The 25,744-nt window shown below is 36.7% G+C and overlaps 2 protein-coding genes across 2 annotated transcripts in view; one reads left to right on the plus strand and one right to left on the minus strand.

Moving 5' to 3' along the window:
• The window catches only part of LOC134825041 (uncharacterized), an 852,482-nt gene that overhangs the window by 361,093 nt on the left and 465,645 nt on the right, over positions 1-25,744 (minus strand). The gene's annotated exons all lie outside the window — the stretch shown is intronic.
• Positions 8,322-9,748, plus strand: LOC134822563 (uncharacterized). The gene is made up of 4 exons (XM_063833681.1): positions 8,322-8,593; positions 8,740-8,888; positions 9,002-9,139; positions 9,313-9,748. The coding sequence occupies exons 1-4, from the start codon at positions 8,329-8,331 to the stop codon at positions 9,457-9,459; spliced, it is 699 nt and encodes a 232-aa protein (XP_063689751.1). The 5' UTR covers positions 8,322-8,328; the 3' UTR covers positions 9,460-9,748.

The raw sequence follows: 25,744 nt of genomic DNA on the forward strand, positions 1-25,744 counted from the left end.
TAAATCTTTACATTGGGTGTCAAAGCCGAATTTAGTTTTTGTAGAGCGCCAATGCAATTTTAAAGCTGCGCAAGATGCAGATTTGTTTATAGTTTTATAGATTGACCGATTTCCTCATTAAAAAAAGGGGAGGTGATATTATATATTAATTAGTTATAATATTGATTACTTATATATTGATTTTTAATTCTAAATCCTTATAGGGGTTTTATACACACAATGAGCGTTTTCCTTTGATGATTGAACCTGAGAACGAAATAAAGGACTTATCTATCATCTCTATCTTGTAGGCTACCGTCCGCCTCAAGTTGTTGAAATGGTAGGTTTGAGGATTTTATGAGCGACATTTCCTGTTCTTGAGACTCCGTCTGGACCATCAACAGGATGAATGTACTTCCTAAAATCATAAGGATATTATCAAAAATTCAGATGCCCACCATCCGTTCACATAACACGCTAAGTGCATAATTACAATGAATATTGTTTAGAGGTTTGGTTTCTAAAATACATGTTTCGTGTTTATATTTCAAAACTATACAGACTCAAAGTTTAATATACATAATATAAACTATACGTAGTGAATCTTTAAAAGATTAAACATCTTTACGGACTCTGGAGGTAATACCCTCTTACCTTTGTAAATGATATAAATGACGTTCTCAAAGCTTTGGGCCCTACGCTAAGGAATCTTTGAAAAAATAGCAGCAAAAATAGGTACCAATGATGCCAAGGCAACACTATCACCATAGTTCATCCTTTTAGCGGCCCAAAGCCTCAACACAACAGCCAATCCACCAAAACATGCTCGAGGAATAACAAACAAAATAAAAACCTTGAAATAGAATGACAGCAGATCTTCCATAGAGTTGAGGATCAGAAGATGATTCATACTATTAAGATCAGAGCCACTATTACGTATCAATACACCAATGCAAGGGTTGCTGCCTCCAAACAACCTAAATTTCGTACTTGAAATATTTTTCGATTAACAACTTGTTTATAGTAACCGAAACAGCACTTATATAGTAAAGTGACCAAAAGTGCTCCAATAATACTTAAATGATTGGGGACGCTGTCAAAAAATACAATCTGAATTCCATATGCAATAACAATTTCACAGTTTAGGATGAGAATTCCTGGTCCAGATTAACTACAAAATAACTTTAATTCGATGAGTGTCAATGAAAAAGAACACAATTTCTCAAGATAAAAATCCACATATTATTATGAAGTATTCGATTTTACATATTGTTACTTGTACAGAATAGGATTGAAGGTCAAAAGATAACAGATAAAATTAATATATTCGGTAAATAACAACATAACAGCAGAAACAACAGAAAATATAATAATGTTAGAAATTTAGTAATCGGTAAAATGTAAAATGTGCTTATATTGAGGATCAGAAGATGATTCATACTATTAAGATCAGAGCCGCTATTACGTATCAATACACCAATGCAAGGGTTGCTGCCTCAATACAACCTAAATTTCGTATTTGAAATATTTTTCGATTAACAACTTGTTTATAGTAACCAAAACAGCACTTGAAATAACCAAAATTGCTCCAATAATACTCAAAAGATTGGGGATGCTGTCAAAAAATACAATCTGAATTCCATAGGCAATAACAATATCAAAGTTTCGGATGAGAATTCCCGGTCCAGATTTTTCGAGAGTCAGTCCTCGATTAAGAAGAAGAAGGCAGACAAATATACCAAATCCTCCCAAGCACATAATCAGCCTATCCATAAAACATTCAGGAAGTACATATTTGTCACCACTTATTAACTGGAAGATAATTCCTTCCACAACAACTGCCGAACTAACAACAAGTGTTACAAAAATTGGGCTAACTTCAGTTCCAACTTTTCTCATCATGCTGTAGGCAAGCCCCAAAATAATTCCCCCAGAAAGAGGAACCAACGCAAAAATGGAACTATATTCTTCTCTATTTTCTTCACTCGGAGCTCCAAACAGAAAAGTAGGTTTAGCTATTAAAACAACTCCGCACAATCCAATTAACAATGCCAATATCGTAAATATACTCAATTTTTCTTTCCAAAGAACCCTAGAAAAAATAGCAGCAAAGATAGGAACCAATGCAAACATGGATACACTATCACCATAATCCATCACTTTAGCTGCCCATAACTTCAAAATACCTGCAAGTCCACCTAACAATGCTCGAGGAATTATATATTTGGCTTTTCCTTCAAAACCTATGTTTTTTTCTTTTAAAAATAAGGCTGGGAGTATGAATAAGAACGAAAAGAAAAACATTGTGGACGAAAACTGGCCAACAGCCAAAGTGGTGCTATTTTTAACCAGTGAAAAAACACTGACACTAATAAATCCAGCTATAAATATGAACAGTTTTCCTTCAATCTGTTTGCAGACCGATTTATGTGTGATTGGCAATATTTCCTTGATATCATCTCGATCTTGTTGGCTACCGTCCGCCTCAAGTTGTTGAAATGGTACGTTCGAGGATTTTATGAGTACCATTTCTTGTTCTTGAGACTCCGTCTGGACCGACATCAGGATGAATGTACTTCCTATAATTATAAGGATATTATCAAAAATTCAGATGCCCACCATCCGTTCACATAACAAGTGCATAATTACAATGAAGTGCATAATTACAATGAGTGCATAATTACAATAAGTGCATAATTACAATGAATATTGTTTAGAGGTTTGGTTTCTAAAATACATGTTTCGTGTTTATATTGTAGAACTATACAGATTTAAAGTTTAATATACATAATATAAACTATTAGTAGTGAATCTTTAAAAGATTAAACATCTTTACGGACTCTGGAGGTAATACCCTCTTACCTTTGTAAATGATATAAATGACGTTCTCAAACAGTTCTTGAGAACTTATTAAGACTGATCGCTTATTTGCCCTTTTTGGGACACCCTATATTATGTACATCGCTCAACTTATGTTACATCTGATCCGGATAACACATTGCATCATGTATAAAAATAAACTATCATAATATAAATCGATACGATTCAAATTTGTTACAATATTGCTTTTAAAAACTCAAAATTTAAAATTTCAGACAAAAATAAAAAACTATTTTGTATAAGTAACATATAATTACAACCCTAAAACTCGTATTTACAGCATTTCTCGAAGAACAGCTTCCAGATTTCTCCAGAGTCAGTCCTCGATTGAAAAGAATGAGGTAGAGAAATATACCAAATCCTCCCAAGAACATAATCAGCCTGTCCATAAAACATTCAGGAAGTACATATTTGTCACCACTTATTAACTGGAAGATAATTCCTTCCACAACAAATGCCGAACTAACAACAAGTGTTACAAAAATTGGGCTACCTTCAGTTCCCACTTTTCGCATAAGGCTGAAAGAAAATCCTAGCAAAATTCCTGCAAATAGAGGAACCAACGAAATAAACGGACTGTACTTTTTTTATCTTCTTCACTCGGAGCTCAAAATAGAAAAGTAGGTTAAGCTATCAAAGCAATCCCGGACAATCCAACCCAATCCAACTAAAAATGACAATATCGTAAAAATACTCAGTTTTTCTTTCCAAAGAATCTTTGAAAAAATAGGAGCAAAAATAGGCACCAATGATGCCAAGGCAACACTATTACCATATTTCATCCTTTTAGCGGCCCAAAACTTTAACAAAACAGCCAATCCACCAAAACATGCTCGAGGAATGACAAACAAAATACAACCCTTGAAATAGAATGACAGCAGATCTTCCATAGAGTTGAGGATCAGAAGATGATTCATACTATTAAGATCAGAGCCACTATTACGTATCAAAACACCAATGCAAGGGTTGCTGCCTCCAAACAACCTAAATTTCGTACTTGAAATATTTTTCGATTAACAACTTGTTTATAGTAACCGAAACAGCACTTGAAATAACCAAAAGTGCTCCAATAATATTCAAAAGATTGGGGACGCTGTCAAAAAATACAATCTGAATTCCATAGGCAATAACAATTTCACAGTTTAGGATGAGAATTCCCGGTCCAGATTTTTCGAGTGTCAGTCCTCGATTAAGAAGAAGAAGGCAGACAAATATACCAAATCCTCCCAAGCACATAATCAGCCTATCCATAAAACATTCAGGAAGTACAAATTTGTCACCACTTATTAGCTGGAAGATAATTCCGTACACAACAACTGTGAGAGAAACAATAACTGACACAAAAATTGGCTAACTTCAGTTCCAACTTTTCTCATCATGCTGAAGGCAAGCCCCAAAATAATTCCCCCAGAAAGAGGAACCAACGCAAAAATGGAACTATATTCTTTCCTATTTTCTTCACTCGGAGCTCCAAACAGAAAAGTAGGTTTAGCTATTAAAACAACTCCGGACAATCCAATTAACAATGCCAATATCGTAAATATACTCAATTTTTCTTTCCAAAGAACCCTAGAAAAAATAGCAGCAAAGATAGGAACCAATGCAAACAGGGATACACTATCACCATAATCCATCACTTTAGCTGCCCAAAACTTCAAAATACCTGCAAGTCCACCTAACAATGCTCGAGGAATTATATATTTGGCTTTTCCTTCAAAACCTATGTTTTTTTCTTTAAAAAACAAGGTTGGGAGTATGAACAAGAACGAAAAGGAAAACATTGTGGACGAAAACTGGCCAACAGCCAAAGTTGTGCTATTTTTAACAAGTGAAACAACACTGACACCGATAAATCCAGCTAGAAATATGAGCAGTTTTCCTTCAATCTGTTTGCAGACTGATTTACGTGTAAGTGGAAATATTTCCTTGATATCATCTCGATCTTGTTGACTACCGTCCGCCTCAAGTTGTTGAAATAGTAGGTTTGAAGATTTTATGAGCACCATTTCTTGTTCTTGAGACTCTGTCTGGACCGTCATCAGGATGAATGTACTTCCTACAATTATAAAGATATTACCAAAAATTCAGATTCCCACCATCATCCGTTCGTATAACACGCTAAGTGCATAATTACGATGAATATTGTTCAGAAGTTTGGTTTCTAAAATAAATGTTTCGTGTTTATATTTAAAAAACTATACAGAATCAAAGTTTAATGTACATAACATGAACTGTACGTAGTGAATCGTTAAAACATCTTCACGGACTCTGCAGGTAGTACCCTCTTACCCTTGTAAAATGTAAATGATATAAATGACGTTCTTAAACCGTTCTTGAGAACTTATTAAGACTGATCGCTTGTTTGCCCTTTTTGGGACACCCTATATTATGTACATCGCCTAACTTATGTTACATCTGATCCGGATAACACATTGCATGTATAAAAATAAACTATCATAATATAAATTGATACGATTTAAATTTGCTACAATATTGCTTTTAAGAAATCAAAATTAAAAATTTCAGATGAAAAATAAAAAACTATTATGTATAATGTAACATAATTACAACCCTAAAACTCGTATTTACAGCATTTCTCGAAGAACAGCTTATTCGCAGTGACTATAACAGCGCTTGATATTACTAAAATTGCTCCACAAACACTCATGACATCAGGAATGCTGTTAAAGAACACAGCCTGAATTCCATAGGCAATAACAATATCACAATTTCTTATGAGAACCCCCGGTCCAGATTTTTCCAGAGTCAGTCCTCGATTGAGAAGAATGAGGCAGAGAAATATACCAAATCCTCCCAAGAAAATAATCAGCCTGTCCATAAAACATTCAGGAAGTACGAATTTGTCACCACTTATTAACTGGAAGATAATTCCTTCCACAACAACTGCCGAACTAACAACAAGTGTTACAAAAATTGGGCTAACTTCAGTTCCCACCTTTCGCATAAGGCTAAAAGAAAATCCTAGCGAAATTCCCGAAAATAGAGGAACAAACGAAAAAAACGGACTGTACTCTTTTTTATCTTCATCACTCAGAGCTCCAAATAGAAAAGTAGGTTTAGCTATCAAAGCAATCCCGGACAATCCAACTAGTAATGACAATATCGTAAAAATACTCAATTTTTCTTTCCAAAGAATCCTTGAAAAAATAGCAGCAAAAATAGGCACCAATGATGCCAAGGCAACACTATCACCATAGTTCATCCTTTTAGCGGCCCAAAGCTTTAACACAGCAGCCAATCCACCGAAACATGCTCGAGGAATGACATATTTGGCTTTTCCATGAAAACATACGACACTTTCTTTAAAAAATAAGGCTGGGAGCGAAAACAAGGCCGCAAAGAAAAACACAATGGATGAAAACTGGCCAACAGGCATAGTTTCGACGAATTTAATTAGTGAATAAACACTGACACTAATAAATCCAGCTAGAAATATGAGCAGTTTTCCTTCAATCTGTTTGCAGACCGATTTACATGTGAGTGGAAATATTTCCTTGATATCATCTCGATCTTGTTGGCTACCGTCCGCCTCAAGTTGTTGAAATAGTAGGTTTGAGGATTTTATGAGCACCATTTCTTGTTCTTGAGACTCCGTCTGGACCGTCATTAGGATATATATGTACCTAGAATTATAGAAAATCAGTAAAATTAAGATGCCCAACATCCGTTATTATAGCACGCTACTATATTATTACAATGGTCAATGAATATTGTTCAAAGAATGAGAGAGTTGGGCTTCGGAAATTTGCATTTTTTGTTTTTATGTAGAAAGTCGATTAGACTACTTCAGTGATTGCACTTGAAGTAGAATATTTTGGGTTCAACGTGCATGAAAAAATAGTGCTCATTTTATACTTAGCCAGAATTCGAAATAGGTATCAGGTAATTGGAAGCTAAATAGTTCTCTCTAGTCTACATGCAATTGAAATAGTCAGTCGATCTTAAAATATTGTGAATTCGAAAAAAAACTCCGAATATTTCATTTTTCAGCCATGAAATACCACTTTTAAAATATAATTCTGTGCTGAACTCTTCTTTAGAAGCAATCAGCACCAGACCAGACAATCAAATTAGCGGTGCTTGCCATCCCGATGAGGCCTGAAATATTACTGACTATTTTCCATGTCATAGGCCTATTTATACATACCAGACGAAAAAGGGGAGCTTTAATTTTATTTAGCACTACTTTTTTGGAGTTTCTCGAAAAGAAAGGTAAAACTAAAATGGCGCCACTTTCACTCTAATTATATTATCTAACCTATGTTTTTTGAAGTGACAAAACTTATAATTTTTGAACCACCTTCCCCCCCCCCCCCCCCCCCCCCCCCCCCCCCCCCCCCCCCCCTTCTTAGTCCTCCTAATGTAATATGCTAGATTTGGATGTAAAACTATAGCGGCTACATTCCATCTTACATGGTGTGTTGTAGCTTTTGTGTCACTGCTTCACTGCTTCTCATAGGATGTGCATATTTTACAGTCCAGACCATTTTGTCTTGCTAATACGTTCAGCCATCACTTTACCGGGCTTTGATCTACCAGGCATTTCGTTTTCACAGAATTATATTAATTTGTGTGCATACTAATGTGTTACAGGGCATTTCGATTTAACATTTCCCCAATAAACGGTCGGGTTTATTCGTATGTTTAGCGATAATTTATCTTAAACCGCTGTTAGTTTATCTTCACGTCATGCCCGTTCAATTACTCCTTATTTGGTAATACGATATGGAATGTCTTCATAAACTACGATACGTAGATTAGTTTCTACCCGCTAAAACATCTTGTACTTGTACAACAATACGTCTGGCTCTGTATTTACGTTGAATAGCCTGCCTCGCATTATTAAATACAATAGAACCTTCAGCTGGTCAGCTGTAGTACTAGTTGTTACGTCTATTAGTTCTACAGGCTACCGAGCAACTGAACAGCTACATTACCTCTCAGACACTTGTAACATGAACCAGGACAATTAGCTCCGTAGCCAGAGTATATAATAATGATATGACATTATTCCAGACACAGATCTAATGTTGTACTACATGCTGAACGAGAGTAACTCGTAATGCTTCGTTTGAGGGACCATATTATTATACTGCTTCATGTTTTCTACATACTTGTTGAGTGGAAGTTACTACGGTAGTTATCGTGGGTAGTGTGATCTCGGTTAACTGTGGAGTTAAACACGCAGTAACTGTCAGGCCTTGTTGTGGAGTGTTCTTAGTTTTCCAGCTCTGTGTATGGAGAATGTTCATGCTCACTTGTTTTGAACTTTTGTGCAACGACTTATTTTGACGCAAATTCTCTTTTGTATTGCAAGTTGTCTGGCGCATAATTGTTATTGTGAATGTGTTCACCTTATTTTTGACATGATTTTAAACTTAAAGTACTATTGGCGATAAAAACAGTTACCAAATCTCGTGAAGTTACCTGATATGTTTTAGAATCATAATGAGTCTGGGTGAAGAAGAATACACAGTTGATCAGCTGTACGACATGGTTGTCAACCCAGAAAAACTTAAATCCTACCCTGGCTTCAAACGAGCGCTTGCCATGGGCATTTCCAAAGACATGGCATTTTACCACGATCTACCCTACGAAGAGATTAAAGGATTTATAAATGAGGAGAAAGATGCTATTTTTAGTAAGATACCGGGGGAGGTTGTTGAGAAGAATGGACTGAATTGGGAACATGTTGGATCTACTTCTATCAAGGGTACGATCTTTTATAGCTCATGTAGTTCCCCCTTCAGCTGAAGGAGTGAAGAAACAATTTGTTTCAAACTATTAATTGACTATTTAGCGATTTCTTGTGCAATTAATGATCCACCCTCCCGCCCATATCACTTGCATATGTCTCAGGAATGCCGGGGACCATATACCCAGACTCACTGATACTCTACAACCAATACCCGCCCCCAAGGGAGGCGTTTGATGCCCTCATGGAGAATGGCTTCATGTTCATTGGATCAGGACCTTTCCACGCCGCCGATCTTTGGTTCTTGAAGAAGGTATTTGTGTTTTATAATAAAGCGATCAGTTTTAAGAATAGACTTAGAGCGATTAATTGATAAAACTGTAGAAAGTACTAAGCATATTATCATGATACACAATTCACCGTCAGGTATCAAGAGATGGTTCCAGACTGCACGAAGCTATCTTCAAGATCCACCTCACCCCAGCTGATCTGGGCCCCTCTTTGTTGCTGATTGAAACAAGAGACAGGTGCAATGCTAACCCTGCTGATTTTGAGGACTACAAGGTAGGAAGTGCTGAGTAAAACGCTGAATTAAAACTGAGTTTAGCACCGGGTGGAACATGCCATTTTAATAATTTGCCCGATTTTAGCTCACAAAAAATACTATAAAATCATCTTTGGCAATCAATTACTTAATGATTTAGTTATTTGAATTTTCTAATGCTCATATTATTCAGAACGCCAAGGTAGAAGCAGCAAAGCATCTGGAAAGTGGAAACATTATGGGCTACAAAGGGGCGAAGATGGCAAGTAAACTTCTTCAGGAACTAACTAAAAAGCACGGCATTGCTAAACCTTCAGGCCCACCTGGCCCACCAAAATAACAATGTTAATATTAGAAAATAAATAACACAGTTATTTTAGAAAGATAAATATTTAACGTAGGAAATGTAGTTAAATCGTTAGATCATTTTATTTCGTATAATTTATAATTAACCGATAAATCAGGTAATTTAGTATTATTTTCAACTTTTATCCTTAGTAGTTGGTTAATTAATTATAAGATTACAATTAAGTTCCCGCTTTTGTAAAGGACTTCCAGGAACTGTTAGATTATAGAATGTAGAGAGATTGATACTTTCCTTGGAACCGGGCTTGGAACTAATATTCTTGATTATACAGGGTGGCCCATAAGTGACTACCCACACGCAACCTCTTAATAACTCACGTAATTCGTCTCCAAATTGCACCAAAATTTCAGAGATTATAGATATGGGTCAAACTTAGATTTCCTGAAAGTTTCGTAAGCCACGCCCAATTACAGTGGGCGTGGCGTGACACTCCTTCTTTTTCACTATTGTCTTCATAAAATGAGAACGCTTTAAGCTAAGAACTCAAAATTTTTTGCACACATTTGGCTTGATAATTGAAAATTTTTAAATATGGCTGAGTTATGACCATTTTAAGGCCACAGGGGGGGGTCGAGGCTTCAAAAAATGCAAAAAAACATTATGCTTTAAATCAATATGTATTTTTGTGGTGGATACTTTGCCACCACTCATTTGTCTGTAGCTATTTTACTTTTTTTAATAAATGAGGTTAACCAATTCTTCAAATAACCTAATTTTTTTGATAAATCGATAATGGAGGGCAGAAATATTGATGCCATTACAACTGAAAACTATGATAAGCTTTGTTTTTATTGTTTTTGTGTTATTTCAGCAGTTAAACTTTGAAAAATATACGAATAAAGGCAAAATACTCAAAAATCACATAACATAAAAAACAGTTTTTTGCCTCTCCTGAAAACCTCGAATTTTTGACTTCAAAATCTATCTTCTCCTAGAGTTTTTATCCATTTCACCTCAAATTTGAAACTTATGTTCCTGACATAAATTTAAACGTTTGTTATGTAACGATTGTTGTAATTTTGCTCCTACCTCTTTTTATGAGGTTAACCATTTTAAATTTTGTAACCCGCACTCATGGTTAACCTCATATCTCAGCTTTGGAGCAAGATATTATAAATCGTTACATAACAAAAACTCAAAATACCTTGAAGAACATTGTTGCCAAGTTTCAAGGTTCTAAGTCATAAACTGAAAAAGAAGATAGATTTTGAACACGATTTCATTTAAAGTTTTCATTTACAATAGAATTACAGGTAAACCTCAAAATTCAACGCGCGATATCTTCAAATAGGAAACTTTGTTTTCGGTAAGGACAAAAGCATTTGAAAATTTAGATCGAGCTCTACAACATATCTCAAAATCTCAAAATCGACCTCGGACCCCCCCCCCCCCCCCCCCCCCCCTGTGGCCTTAAAATCCATCGGATATGTGATCCGTGCACTCAGTCAGTGATATTTGCACTCAATTAGTGATCTCGTCACCCAATCTGATCAAGAGTAAGGCGTTAGCGTGTATTAATGAGGTTCATTAGGCTTTGATTGGATACCGATGATGACTTTGCTAGAAAGGGAAACACAAATTTTTAGGATAAAAACCAGATCGTGACCTTTTCAGGAAAAGCCGTTCTCTCCACCACTTCATCCGGTCTAGTAGAGCCCCAGTGAATTGCATTCTGGGAGTTGACATATCCGTTTATATGGCCTTGTCGCTGTACCAGATTTCGTCCTCAAAGTAGGGATCCACATTCTGCTTGGACAGGAATGTGTTGGCGAAATCTATCCTCGATTGGAAATCACGGTCCAAAAGTTTGTGTTTCTTTGTGATTCGGTAGGCCCGGTTAGAAAGGTCTTGCTTTAGGATTCGCTGAAGGGTTGTTCTGTTGATGTCTAAGGCAGGAGCTCATTTCCGGGTGCCAATCTTAGGTGTGTCCATCACGTCACCAACAACGATCGTGATGTTTTCTACAGTCCTCGCAGTTCGTCTTCTGCCGACTCTTCGCCGATCGTGTGCAGAAAACGTAAACTTGATCTTGTGATGAATGTCAAAGCAGCTTTTCCGGCAAGGGGGTGGTCGGTTGAATTTCATCTGAAATTGTCGTTTAATCTGAGGGTAGAACTCCCCATTTTCTTTCTTCAGGTAGACGAACAATCGTTGTTCTGCAGTAAAGGGAGGATAGTGAACCATTTTCGATGATTCAATGGATGGTTCATTCCTTTTTATTGATTGTAAGGAACCTGTGACTAGCAGGGCTAACAAGCCCTGAAATGGTGACACCACCATAAATTCGTGTGATAGCGTTTTAGGTGCAGTCAGCTGTATAGGCCGGCCCATAAGCAGGCCGAACCAATCAAGCGGTGCATGTGAGCCAAACAGGCCATTAACCAAGTGACGAGATCACTGACTGAGTGCTCGGATCACGTATCCGATGAGTTTTGAAATGGTCATAACTTAGCCATATTTTAACCAATGAACTTGAAACTTTGGGAAAGGTTTTCAATTATCAAGCCAAATGTGTGCAAAAAATTTTGAGTTCTTAGCTTAAAGCGCTCTCATTTTATGAAGACAATAGTGAAAAAGAGGGAGTGTCACGCCACGCTCACTGTAATTGGGCGTGGCTTACGAAACTTTCAGGAAATCTAAGTTTGACCCATATCTATAATCTCTGAAATTTTGGTGCAATTTGGAGACGAATTACGTGAGTTATTAAGAGGTTGCGTGTGGGTAGCATACTAATGAAATATATTATTTAAGGTTGTGAGTGAACACTTAGAAACTTAAATCGGTTATTTGTGTCTACACTTACACTTCTTGATAATATTTATATATTCGTACAAAAATATTTTAGTTAGCTCCAGAAAACAGCTTATATTACTGTTCTCCTGATATATAATAGTGCATTATAGTAAATAAAGACGATCAGTGAAATTTCACGTTCTCTAGATGCTTCCTAGCGTGTGTAAATTGGATGTTCTATTACTGCGCACATACATCACAGAGAATCAATACTACAACATGACAAGCATAATTATTAATTACACCTATAAAGAATTCGTTCATAATATGATCGTTGTTTGAATGTAAACACCATCATTGAGTAGCACCTTTATCCTTATTCATTTATGCTCGAATAGGAATCATTAAGTGGTAGCATCATGACTAATTGAAAAGAATAACTCGGTATTGTGAAGTAGTGAGACATATCAACCGATATGGGTTCCCCAGTTGAGATATAATGACATATAATGTTACATGCATATTGCATATAATAGATAGACCCTACTAGATCTGATCCGGTCTGATAAACTGATAAATTGTACAATATCTCAATTTGATGAATAACGGAGTCATGAAACTTATAGAGACCGAAAGCTCTAATTTTGATCTGTACAATAAACATCATATAAAACCGATTGCATGCTAATTGAAAGAAGAGTTATTTCGTTAGTCGCAGTAACCAATAAATGTTCACATTCGGACCGATATTTTTACACAAAATTTCAGTACGTACTAATTATGTTTACCGCATTAAAACTCGTATTTACAGCATTTCTCGAAGAACAGCTTATTCGCAGTGACTATAACAGCGCTTGATATTACTAGTACTGCTCCACAAACACTCATCACATCAGGAATGCTGTTAAAGAACACAACCTGAATTCCATATGCAACAACTATGTCAAGATTTCTTATGAGAACTCCCGGTCCAGATTTCTCTAAGGCCAATCCACGATTCAAAAGGAGAAGAGCAGCACACAAACCAAATCCTGCAACACAGATCACCATCCTATCCGTAAAACACCCAGGAAGAACAAACTCATCCTCATAAATCAGTTGAAATATAATCCCATCCGGTACAACAATTATTGACACAAGTAATGAAACTAATATGGGGCTAACCTCAGTTCCAACTTTTCTCATGCAGCTAAACGCAAATCCATAGATAATGCTACCAGCTATAGGAACTAACTTCATGAACGGATTGAATTCTTTCTCTTGGGATTCCATCGAAATTCCAAACAAAAAAGTCGGCCTTGCAACAAGAACAATACCTGTTACACCGATAATCAGGGCGACTAGAGTGAAGATACTCAACTTCTCTTTCCAGAGGACTCGGGAGAATAAAGCAGCAAATATAGGAGCTAATGAACCGAGGGCTACACTATCACCGTAATCCATTTCTTTGGCTGCCCAGTACTTAAAGATTCCACCTATAGCTCCAAAGAATGCTCTAGTGATAATGAACTTAGCTTTACCGTAGAAACTTACTTTCTTTTCTCTGAAAAAGAAGACTGGAAGTAAGAACAAAAAAGAAAAGATGAAGACTGATGAGGAGAATTGTCCCACGGGCATATGTCCTACATGTTTATTCAGAGAATATACATTCACACTGATCAAACCAGCCAGGAATATTGATAGTTTTCCTTCTATCTGTCTAAATATTGATTTACAGGTTCTTTGTGAGTTTTTTTCTTCAATCATTTCTCCGCCATTGTCCTCACTAAGTATTTGTTCGTCATTAAGTTCGTTCAATCGTATCTGCTCTTGCCCAACAAAAAGAACATCTTGAGGTTCATTTTCGCCATCTTCTGATATCAAAACATATCTATTTTTTTGATCTACCATAATCCATCAAAACCTGTTATTTAAAATTTAATTGTTAAAATTACAATTTACAATTTACATGAAAACAAATACGATGATCATTTATATCTATATTTTAACTCTTTTTCATTTAGGATCATGTTCTATGTTATTTGTTGGTATAACTGTAGTGGTAGAAGATTATTGACAAAATTATAGAATAATTATAGTGATAAAAGTACTAGTTCAAGTATTACTATTATATATTATAAGAGGTTGTAAAACTAACGGGCTGCAATGTATGGGGACTTGCCAGCCCATGGTAACATTAAATATATAATATTGGCTCTTGTTACATCGCTTCCTGTTAATATGCAACTCCGTAACAATACCAAACCTTGGCCTTAGATAGGCCTCCCCCAGCCTCGGATCTTAGGATTGGATTTGCAAAAATTCATAAGACAAACTGCCTAAGAAAAGCTAAGACTGCAAAAAAAGCTGAGACAAAATTTAAGCGAACCTGAGATGTCAAAATAACCTAAGACAGCGAAAAATCCTGAGACAAAATTTAAGAAATCCCAAGACAGCGAAAAATCCCGAGACAAAATTTAAGAAATCCCGAGACAGCGAAAAAACCTAAGACAAAATTTAAGAAATCCTGAGACAGCGAAAAATCCTGAGACAAAATTTAAGACAACCTGAGACAGCGAAAAATCCTGAGACAAAATTTAAGAAAACCTGAGACAGCGAAAAATATTTAGATAGAATTTATACAATAACCACAAGAATATACAATATGGATATTACATCTTTTTATTTCTTTCAAAGAATATAATAAATACAATATTACTAGGTATAGTAGGAATGTCAATAAGTCAATAGAATTTGTCTAAAATCTCTATGTGCCTGCTAATGAAGTGAGTATCCTAGATCATATCTTTACAGGTAGGACTGTATAATGGGGGCCCCGATGTTATAGCGGACATCATCCCCCTCCCTCCTTATGCCCCTTCTGAAAAGCTACAAAGTTAACTTTCTAATAAGTTACAACGACAACTAGTCTCTCGTTTTACTCCCTACTGTACTGGATTACTCGTCAATCCAGGTATATGAGTTTGAATCCCAGTGTCACCTAGTCTAGGGAGTAACTAAGGATCCATTGGATCTATGCGATCTCCTCGGTCGACTCAGCCGAATGATAGGAAACTTAATTGAGGGTTAAATGAGGATGGGTACCTGTTAAAAGTTCAAGAAACTTCCTAGGATACCCCTTCAGTGCATACTGTAAACATAGTGCTATTAACTATTAACTATGAGTATATGTGAGAATGATCCTGAAACTCTGAAGATATATTATAGTCTAGTTGGGTTTTCCATATAAGCACAGTAGTGTACACAATCTTTGTATTTATCTTATGTGTTTTATCGTGTACACAGTACAGACAGTTCCAATTAAATGCAGAAGAGTTGTTAATGTTCCCACTTCCCGATTACAATTATGACAAACTCAAAATAGAGGATTGTATGCGATAAATATGTACATCGAAAATTTTAAAAGAGCATCACCCGAGTAGCTCACCGGCTAGGCGATTAACTAGCTCTGCACGAGGTCGGGAGTTCAAACCTGCGTGAACGCCAAGTAAACTTTAGCCCAGCACACAAATTTTTTCATGATAAATAGGAAATAAACCTTTGTACCTAGCGAGCCAGTGGCAGTAGCTTGAGCAAATAATTCAGATAGTAGCAAAAACTTAAGTAGTCCCAGTGCTCAGGATTGAGGACATAATGAAGAATAATCTGAAAATACACGACTATTTGAAAATTGAATCCGGAAAAGCACTTGCCAGTTACAAAAAAGCTAGGCTTTGACTCTACTTTGTAGATAACCGACTCCAGTACTCAAAACTGAAATGGGCCTGGCTAGGTAACTCAAGCAGCGGTAATTTTAAACTTTTTTAAATAAAAAGTAATGATTAAGTATTATTATATAACTAGACACTTGCAAATGTAAAATATAATATAAAATAACAATCTACTATAGCATGCAAAAACAGCTGGAAACTTAAATAGAACAATTATGTATAGTACGCTAAGTGCGTGTCTATAATGTTACAGTAGCTAACAATATTTAAGTAATTATGAAGTTAACAACTCTCGCCATACTGCTACGTGTACGGTATCACAAATCCTAAAATAAAAAATGGGGCAATAATAAAAACATGAGAATACAACTAAAATTACAAGCTGGTTGATTAATGATTATTGATAAATACTTTAAGATATTTATACAAGACTTTCCTTTAAAATTCTGGGCAATCAGTTTGCTAATTAATAATTTAAAATCGTGAATAAAGTCAGTAACAACTGAGGAGGATTTGCATATCCTATATACATATGATATAGTTCACCTATAAATACTACATAATATGAAGGTTTCACAGGTACATTGGAGCGAAGGTTAGGTAAAGTAATATAGATATTAAATTATATTATAATATATCCCAGCTCAAGATTTATGCGAGATTGCGAGCCGGACTCATCGCACAAAATTTGTAAATAAATGAGGAAACAGAAAAAGTTTAACTTAAAAGTTGAGGGAATTAGGAACTTAACATGTATTTTATACTCTTAACGTGTATTTTATCACTTGTTTATAGCGTGAAAACTTCGACGTAACGCGCGCGAGATTTTTGCCAGATTTTTGCGAGTTTCGTTTAAATCTCATAGCTAGGCTCACGATATCGTGAGATTCTCCGCGAGATTTCGGCATCCTCTTTCAGCACTACATATTCGGTCGCGCGCTTGCATTTTCAGCGTGTTTATTCACTGTACTGTCTAAGTCTTAAAGGATACTAGTTGTTATAAGATCAAGATTCACAGTGGTTACTATAGTTACCATGGTTACCATTAAAGGAGGTACTATTCCTGGCTACAGTCTACTCCATCTTTCACAGAATATACTTGATACTGCCATGATAGGCATAGTGAATATTTCTTCATTAAAAGTTTGAGAAAGGGTCTCTTCAACTGGAGAACTGACTTATTAATCCTAGCAGGTAATTAACTCTGGATCCTCATCACATTGATTCCATTCTAAATTCTAGCCATAAACAAAACAAACATTACCAGATAACTCCGTTTACAATAATTTGACATGTTCCAGTGTGAACGAGGCCTTCCCCGGACAAATCTTTAAATGCCAGTCTTCTCTTAGTTCTCTAGATGAAGTACGAACAGTATAATCAATCGGATAACGTACATTACAAGGTGCTCTGATGATAATTTTAGTAAAATAATTAATAATTGCCAAAAGGATGACTGCTGACGAGACTCGAACCCGAGTCAACTGCTTGACGAGCGCGCCCTGAACCATCGTGCTACGTGAGGCTTACCATAATTACAATATGTAACATAATATAATTCATAAAAATACGCACGTAAATTTTTCGTTATTTATGGATCCAATAACAGTGACATACTTTTCGCTTACAAAGGAACTCGCGAAATCTTTTTAAATAGAAAATAGTTTGTGGGGCAAGAAATCTTGCAGGCTGGAGGGGGGGGGGGGGGGGGGGAGTACATTTCGCCACTGCACGTGACACGTGAAAATCGCACTTCTAGTGTCAAAATCCAATCTCATCGCACTTTTTTTAGAATCTTGATAGGGGTAATATATACATATAATGAGTTATATATATTTTGTTCACCTTCCTTGTGTTGTTGGTTAATCATATGAGCGGGATATAAATATCTCATTTCAAAATATAGGTATCAATATGATGTGTTGCATCCTAACATCCTTCTGAGTTAACGAAGACATTATCGTCAACCTAATGTCAACTAAAACTCCCATACCTTAATCTTATCACCAAAAACTTTGTCAGCAGCTACTGTTACCGTGCTGCATACGATAAGTCCACCACCAAGAATACTCAACAACTCCAGCGGCTCATTGAATAGGACCACTTGAATAACATATGCAAACACCATGTCAACATTTCTCATTAATGAACCTGGTCCAGATTTTTCTATTACCAACCCTCTGTTCAAAAGAAAATGTGCTATCATTGTAATAAAACCGATTAAACAAAACAGGTATCTTTCGGAATAACATTCTGGAATAACGACATGATCACGTTTCCCAAGCTGAAACACTGCTGAAATTGGAATAAGACATATAGCTTGCCCCAAGGGTACTATAAGAATATGTGGCTTTTTGCCAATCTTTCGTAAAAGGCTAAACCCTAATCCAAGACACATTGATCCAAAGATTGGTACAAAGGCAAATGGTCCGATTCCTTTTTGGGATTCAGATCCAAATATAAAATCTGGTTTAACAATAAGAACCATTCTTGATAACCCCATTACAAGTGCAATGATTGTAAACAAGCTGATTTTTTCTTTCCATAAAATCCGGGAAAAAAGAGCAGCAAAAACAGGAGCACATGCAGCCAGGGCAATGGCATTGCCATAATCTAGCTTTATCACTGCCCAGAACTTACAAATTGAATTCAATGACCCAAGAAAACAACGGGCAAATATCAGTTTAAATTTACCCTTCATATCGATTTTAGGCTGCTGGAAGTAGAGTGTTGGGAAAATGAACATCAGCACAACACTGAATCTCAGGAACAAAAACTCTCCGGTTGGAATGTGCTTGAGATATTTAGCCAGTGTTGTTGTACTAAGAAGTAGTATCCCAGCAGTAGCTATCATTAGCATTCCTTTCAGTCTTTGGAATGCTGATACCTTGACAGGGAACTCAGTAAGAATGTCGTCTGTGTTCTTTCCGTAGTTTGACTCTGATTCACTTTCATTTCGTTGTATCTTTCCTTCAGTGTCCTTATTTAATACTTTTTCTATATTTAGATTGTTGTATCGCATCTGATCTTGTCCCTCAAAAAGAGTATTTGCAGGTACATTTACCCCATCTCCCGATAACAAAACATTATATCTATTTTTCTGATCAATCATAATGTGATCAAACCTGTGTATTACTTTTTAGATTTTCAAGACATTGTAGTGTTCAGTAAGGAGCATCACTGCTCGCGACAGACAAAGTGAGACAAAACGTCTTAACGTTGATTATTTTCATTTAGTTTTCACTAGTTATTTGCCTTGTTTCGCTTTGTCTGTCGAGAGCAGTGATGCTCCCTACTAAACACTACAATGTTAAAAACTCATCCTAATTATAACCATTTTTATTAATAATTTTACAAAAATCCTTTTTTTTACTACCAATAAATCATCATAATTATAATTGAACACATTTAAAGCTTTAACTTAAGTTTATAATATAATAAAGCAATTCATTAAGGAACATATGAAGAAAAAAAAAGACAATTTTTTTGAGAAAAATATACAATATTAATTAATGATATTACATGGAAAGCACTAAAAAAATTACAAATCTTGGAGGATGTTAGCTATATTTTTAGTGCATGATGGGCGATGAAAGGTGAGTGATGATAGGTGAGTGATGACTGATGACAGGTGAGTAACGACAGGTGAGTAATAACAGATGAGTTATGACAGGTGAGCTGGTGAGTGATGACAGGTGAGTAATGACAGGTGAGCTGGTGAGTGATGACAGGTGAGTAATGACAGGTGAGTCATGACAGATGAGTAATGATAGATGAGTAATGACAGATGAGAAATGACAGGTGACTGATGACAGGTGAGTGATGACATGTGAGTAATGATGTGAGAATAATCCTATTCTTAAATAATAATATGTAGTAGTAGTAAATCTTTCAAAGTACGAAATATCTCTTTAAAAGAGCATCCTAGGCACCTTATAGATATCAAAACGCATAAAAAAGAAAACAAAAACATCAACCATCTTCTAACTTCTTCCATTCCTCCCTATCTAAAGCCAAAAATCTAAGGTCTTCGAAATCAGTCAAATTCTTAAGTCTAATATCAAGATTTCTACTAGTCAAGTCTTTTCTAATAACATCTAATAAGTTTAAACATGGTCTACCCGTCTCCCTTCCATAAAAATATCAGAATTTATAGCAAATAACATAGAGGTGTATGCTGGTGAGTCTTCCTGTCCTCTTAAGATATGTCCTAACATTCTCCATCGAAACTTAGAGACTCTCACAGACAAGGGAGTGACATAACAACGAGCATAGAGTGCCTCATTAGAAATAACCCCAGTAGGCCATCTGATGTTGAGGATTCTTCGGAGGTGTTTTGCGATGAGCAATATCAAGTTCATTCAACGAAGCTAGTGGTGCAGCCCAGGAGTTGCAGTTGTAGAGTAGAATAGAGACTACTTGTGCCTCGTAGATTTTGATCTTCCTTTGGACTGAAATCTTGCTCTTCATCCAAACTTTCTGAAATTTACTGAAGGCAACATTACCAAGGAATATTCGATTCTTGATATCCTTAACAGTGCACATCAACGATCCTAAAGTTTTGTTAGAGCGCCACTCTTCATCACCTCTATACACTTTTCCAACAATCACCTTGCGTTTAACAGTGGGTTTAGGATCTGCTAAATAAAAATGGACAAATTCAGTCTTGGAAGAATTGATATGAAGGTCCCACTGCTGGAATATATCTTTAGCGATAGGAAGCATTTCTTTGAGTGGAGCAAGTTCAGTGTTATTAAAGTCAATATCATCAGAGTATCCTGTTTCGAGTGGCATGAATTCTATGTACCTAAACTAAAATATACCTATCACACATACACATCACAGTGTTCTCTTCAAAACTACATTTATCAAAATTCCCAAATTCTGAATTTATCACCAAAAACTTTGTCAGCAGCTACTGTTACCGTGCTGCATACGATAAGTCCACCACCAAGAATACTCAACAACTCCAGCGGCTCATTGAATAGGACCACTTGAATAACATATGCAAACACCATGTCAACATTTCTCATTAATGAACCTGGTCCAGATTTTTGGGGGGGGGGGGGGGGGGCCAACCATATTAAAGTATATTAAAATGTAGGATTTTTCCCGATTTTGACCCGGGGATATACTTTAATATACTTTAATATACTTTAATATACTTTAATATATCCCTATCTCCTTGGAGGCCTACATCAAAAATTGTTGCTTAAAATAAGCTTGAAATGCAATTCTTAATCGATTCCAAAAAGTTCTTGAAAAAATATTGAAAACTGATGGAGTTATTTCAATTTTAATAAAGTCATTTTGGCTAGCATTCCGAACCGAGATATTATGTGCAATTTTCCAAATTTTGTTCATGGAGGTCTTTTTACTTAGTATCCACTATATTCAACAAACACTGAGTTATATCTTTCACATAGAGTTAGTCTCATTAAAAAATATTGAAATTTTATCGAATTTGGGCAAAATCGAATTTGGGCAAAAGCGTATGCCCAAATATGGGCATATTTTTTAAAGCTCATAGCTCAGCCAATTTTTGACCAATCTGGATGGAAATTCATGTACTAGTCCTAAAACAGGCTTATCTTGCGAATCTGAGTGAAAAATATAGTTCATCATGTAAATCTTAACGAAGAATAGAAATCTTCTAATTGTAGGTATATTAAAGTGTATTAAAATGTAGGATTTTTTCCGATTTTGACCCGGGGATATACTTTAATATACTTTAATATGGTTGGCCCCCCCCCCCCCCCCCCCCCCCCCCCCCCCCCCAGTTCTTGAACGCCCAATCGAAATTTGTCTTCTCAATGAACTTTAAGTTTGACAACGTATTCAACGTATGGATTTCTAAAGACTGCAATAACGGGAATGACGCCACTTTGATGAAAAACGTCCCAACAGATCACTACAAAACATGGACGGTATACAAATCATCCACTGAAATGAAGATAGAATGTAACGATGTGGAGGTTTGGAGCATCGTGTATAGCTCCATATCTGAAGGGTGTCACAACGAGTTAAGTAAGGATTCCTCCAAACTATTTTTCAACGAAGTTAACAATCGTGACCCACCCTCCCCCACTATCTTCTACCGACCTTCAGGTAAAATTCAGCATGAGATGATTACTTTTGAAAACTTGTAAAATGTAATCTTAACGCATTACAGTCTTTCCCAACCCGATTGCAAGCATCTGTACCTGAAATTCCTGATATTATAACAATTTATATATAATATCCTTTCATCCGTAAATTAACTTTCAGAAATTTGCCAGTCTCCAACGATTGACAATGCGGTTATCGCACCACGATTTCCTTCAACCCGTGGAAAAATTATCACAATAAAGTGTGAGTCTGGTTACGAACTAAGGGGACCTGCTCATTTCACATGTGAAACAGGGAACGTTTGGGAGCCCAGTGATTATAATCTACTTGTGGTAAGTGAGATGCAACAACTACTTATAGTTTCAGATTCTTTATTGAACGATACAATGGAGGGGGCCGGGGAATTTGCACATAATGTGCACATTCGGCATAATGCAAATCTACCGAAACTTTAAAAAATCGATTCATAAACAAATTGAACTCTAATAAGAAGCCTTCATTAAACACGAATGTATTTAAGATGCGTGTCCAGCTGGGAAATATAGAGACACAAGCGTGGTACGCTGTACTAGGTGTCCGGTCAACACAGTCAGCAAAACAGAAGGTGCAAGTGAATGTGAACCCTGCGTAGTTGGGACGGTATCCAACTCAGACAAAACTAGTTGTGGTGAGATTGGACTTTGGAGTAAACGTAATAGAGCATCATATCGAAAAAGATGAACTACGATTTTGAGCACTTGTTCGGATATCACAATGAGTCAAATAGCTAATTGGGCTAACTAAACCCAAATGTATTTCAGATGCGTGTCCAGCTGGGAAATATAGAGACACAAGCGTGACAATCTGTAAAACGTGTCCGGTCAACACAGTGAGCAAAACAGAAGCTGCAAGTGAATGTGAGCTCTGCGAAGTTGGGACGGTAGCCAACGCGGATAGAATAAATTGTGGTGAGTTTGAACTTAATAACTTAATAAAGTTAACTTCATAATGCATCATATTATCAAAAAGGTGAACTACGATTTTGAGCACTTTTTCGGATATCACAATGAGTCAAATAGCTAATTGGGCTAATTAAACCCAAATGTATTTCAGATGCGTGTCCAGCTGGGAAATATAGAGACACAAGCATGAAAATCTGTAAAACGTGTCCGGTCAACACAGTCAGCAAAACAGAAGGTGCAAGTGAATGTGAATCCTGCGAAGTTGGGACGGTAGCCAACGCGGATAGAACAAATTGTGGTGAGTTTGAACTTAATAAAGTAAACTTCATAATGCATCATATTATCGAAAAAGGCGAACTACGATTTTGAGCACTTTTTCGGGTATCACAATGACTCAAATAGCTAATTGGGCTAATTAAACCCAAATGTATTTCAGATGCGTGTCCAGCTGGGAAATATAGACACACAAGCGTGAAAATCTGTAAAACGTGTCCGGTCAACACAGTCAGCAAAACAGAAGGTGCAAGTGAATGTGAACCCTGCGAAATTGGGACGGTAGCCAACGCGTATAGAACAAATTGTGGTGAGATTGAGACATTATCAAGTCTTATATATTGCATTATTTTAAATTCTTCAAACTTTAGCTGATGCTATTGATCGGCATTTACTTCGGCCGGGGCCTGTTTAATGTTTATATTCTCCAACGTCTGCGGTCATTCGGGGTTTCGTTGTAATAAATAAATCTCCAGTTTCAGTTACATGTCTCGACGAAGCAGATGAAACCAATGGGTCAATGTACAGGGGTACTGTATCTGTCACAGTATCAGGACACGTCTGCCAGAGATGGGACTCCCAATCACCAAATTCACACGAGTCCATAACTTCTCAAGAGTAAGCCATGTTATCTATTCTTACTAATGACAGCTGATAGTCAACCGCAAACCTAAAACAGTCTTATTACTAGATTTTATGTCCAATCTCAATTATTTGGATCCTCACGATACTGGGAAACAGTTACACTATATCATGATATTATAAGAAATATATATAATTAAAATTGTAATTGAGGTGTTGTAAATTTAAACGTTGTTCCATAATAACACAGCCAAGTTGGAATTCCCAAACTTTAGGGAATAAATTTTTCACAGCATCATTTTCAGATTCCCTGATGCAGGATTGGATGATAATTATTGCAGAAATGTAGACAGGTAAGGCCTTCATCTGCTAGGATACCTTTGTCATCATATGGAGGCAAAAAGGGGCAAATCATGGTACAAAAAAGTAAATTAAAACGAAATTGACAATAACACTACACTGGAGAGTGTTCAAAGAGAGTGAAGATTAATAAATTATTGTGAATTCTCTTTTCGGAAGTTCTTTTAAGTAACACGTGTTAATTTGTTCTTCAGTGAAGTAGGTCCCTGGTGTTATAATGATGAGGGAACTGACCCTCGATGGGAGTACTGTGAAATACCTAAATGTGGTAAGTAGTTCTATTAGTCTGGTCAGTTAAGGTCAAGGTGACCAATAAATACTAGAAGGATCCCAATGCCCCAAGAATTGATACGCCGAATCTTGCAAGTCCGGATCTCGAAAGTAGAGTTGCACTTGTGGGTTTTAATTTCATGGCCGGATTCCGGAGCACTAGTTGGACAAGATATTAAAAACCATTCGATTTCAGTTTCCACCTGTAACGAAGTACAGATAGAAAACTCTCCTATAATGAAAAGTGGATTAAAAGAGGGCGTTGCTGTGAGCGTTGTTTGCTTGGCAGGCTTTGTGGTGACAGGCTCTAAAACGATCACGTGTAACACCGGGGGTATCTGGTCTGACAGTCCTCAGTGTACCAAATACGGTAAGATATTCATAGTTTCTTATTTAAAGAGGAAATCTCCTCGGCTAATAACGAGGCTGTTTTTAGCCGAGGATACCTTCATCTACCGACATTTAACTAAAGACACTTACAAGAAAATAGAAGTAGGCAGAACAAACGACAGAGAGTACTTATATCCAACAAGTTTTAAACACTTGAACGAAGAAACAGAGGGAGAATGTATAATATAAATAATAATTAAGCATACCTTCTTTGCACGTTTTCGATCTCTTTCTGTTTGATCTGGAAGGACAGAACCTTGCTCTCGGACACCTCCTCCTCCTCATCTTCTTTATCAAGAAACTCCTGTGTGAACACAGGTTAGTGCACCCAGGTAGTTTTATGTAAGTTATTCAACGAATAACGTGCATAAATTGGCTGTCATGCGATCTTTAAAACCAGGAATATTTGGCCGTCTGATGTGAGAAACAAGGGTCGTGTCTTATGGTCTGGCTTCATTTTAACCTCCTTCCTGTAATCAAATGCCCCATATTCGTCACCATAGGTGCAGATTTCGTTTTGAGGTGAACTTTTAAGTTCCCGAGAAATTTTCTTAAGTTTGCTTTTTTTTCCTCCTCGGGCACATTCGTAACCTACGGGCCAGGTAAACCTAAACTACATATTGACCGTTATGTACGTCGGTATCTGTTGAGGAGCCAAATCATCTGAAAAGCCCTTAACCTATATTTTGCTCAGGCACGTAGCCAGGATTTTTCTTTGGGGGGGGGGGGGGGGGGGCTGTCGGCGAGCGAAGCTGCAAGCTGTGGCAGGGGTCTGGGGGCGCGGCCCCCAGCGGGGTCCAGGTAAGGGGCGGACCACATTGGCGGGGGCTAGGGGGGGCACAGCCCCCCGGAAAAATTTTGCGAAATAGGGTGTTTTAGGCTAAATTGAAA

This window comes from Bolinopsis microptera, chromosome 1 (genome assembly GCF_026151205.1).
Source record: "Bolinopsis microptera isolate Bmic1 chromosome 1, MBARI_Bmic_1.0, whole genome shotgun sequence".
Taxonomy (NCBI): Eukaryota; Metazoa; Ctenophora; class Tentaculata; order Lobata; family Bolinopsidae; genus Bolinopsis; species Bolinopsis microptera.

What these genes read in the sequence shown, in the direction of transcription:
- LOC134822563 (XM_063833681.1), top strand. Translation starts at nt 8,329, where the DNA reads ATGAGTCTGGGTGAAGAAGAATACACAGTTGATCAGCTGTACGACATG. An exon ending in ATCTTTGGTTCTTGAAGAAG is followed by an intron (nt 8,889 to 9,001) that starts GTATTTGTGTTT and finishes ATTCACCGTCAG; the next exon opens with GTATCAAGAGATGGTTCCAG. An exon ending in CTGATTTTGAGGACTACAAG is followed by an intron (nt 9,140 to 9,312) that starts GTAGGAAGTGCT and finishes CATATTATTCAG; the next exon opens with AACGCCAAGGTAGAAGCAGC.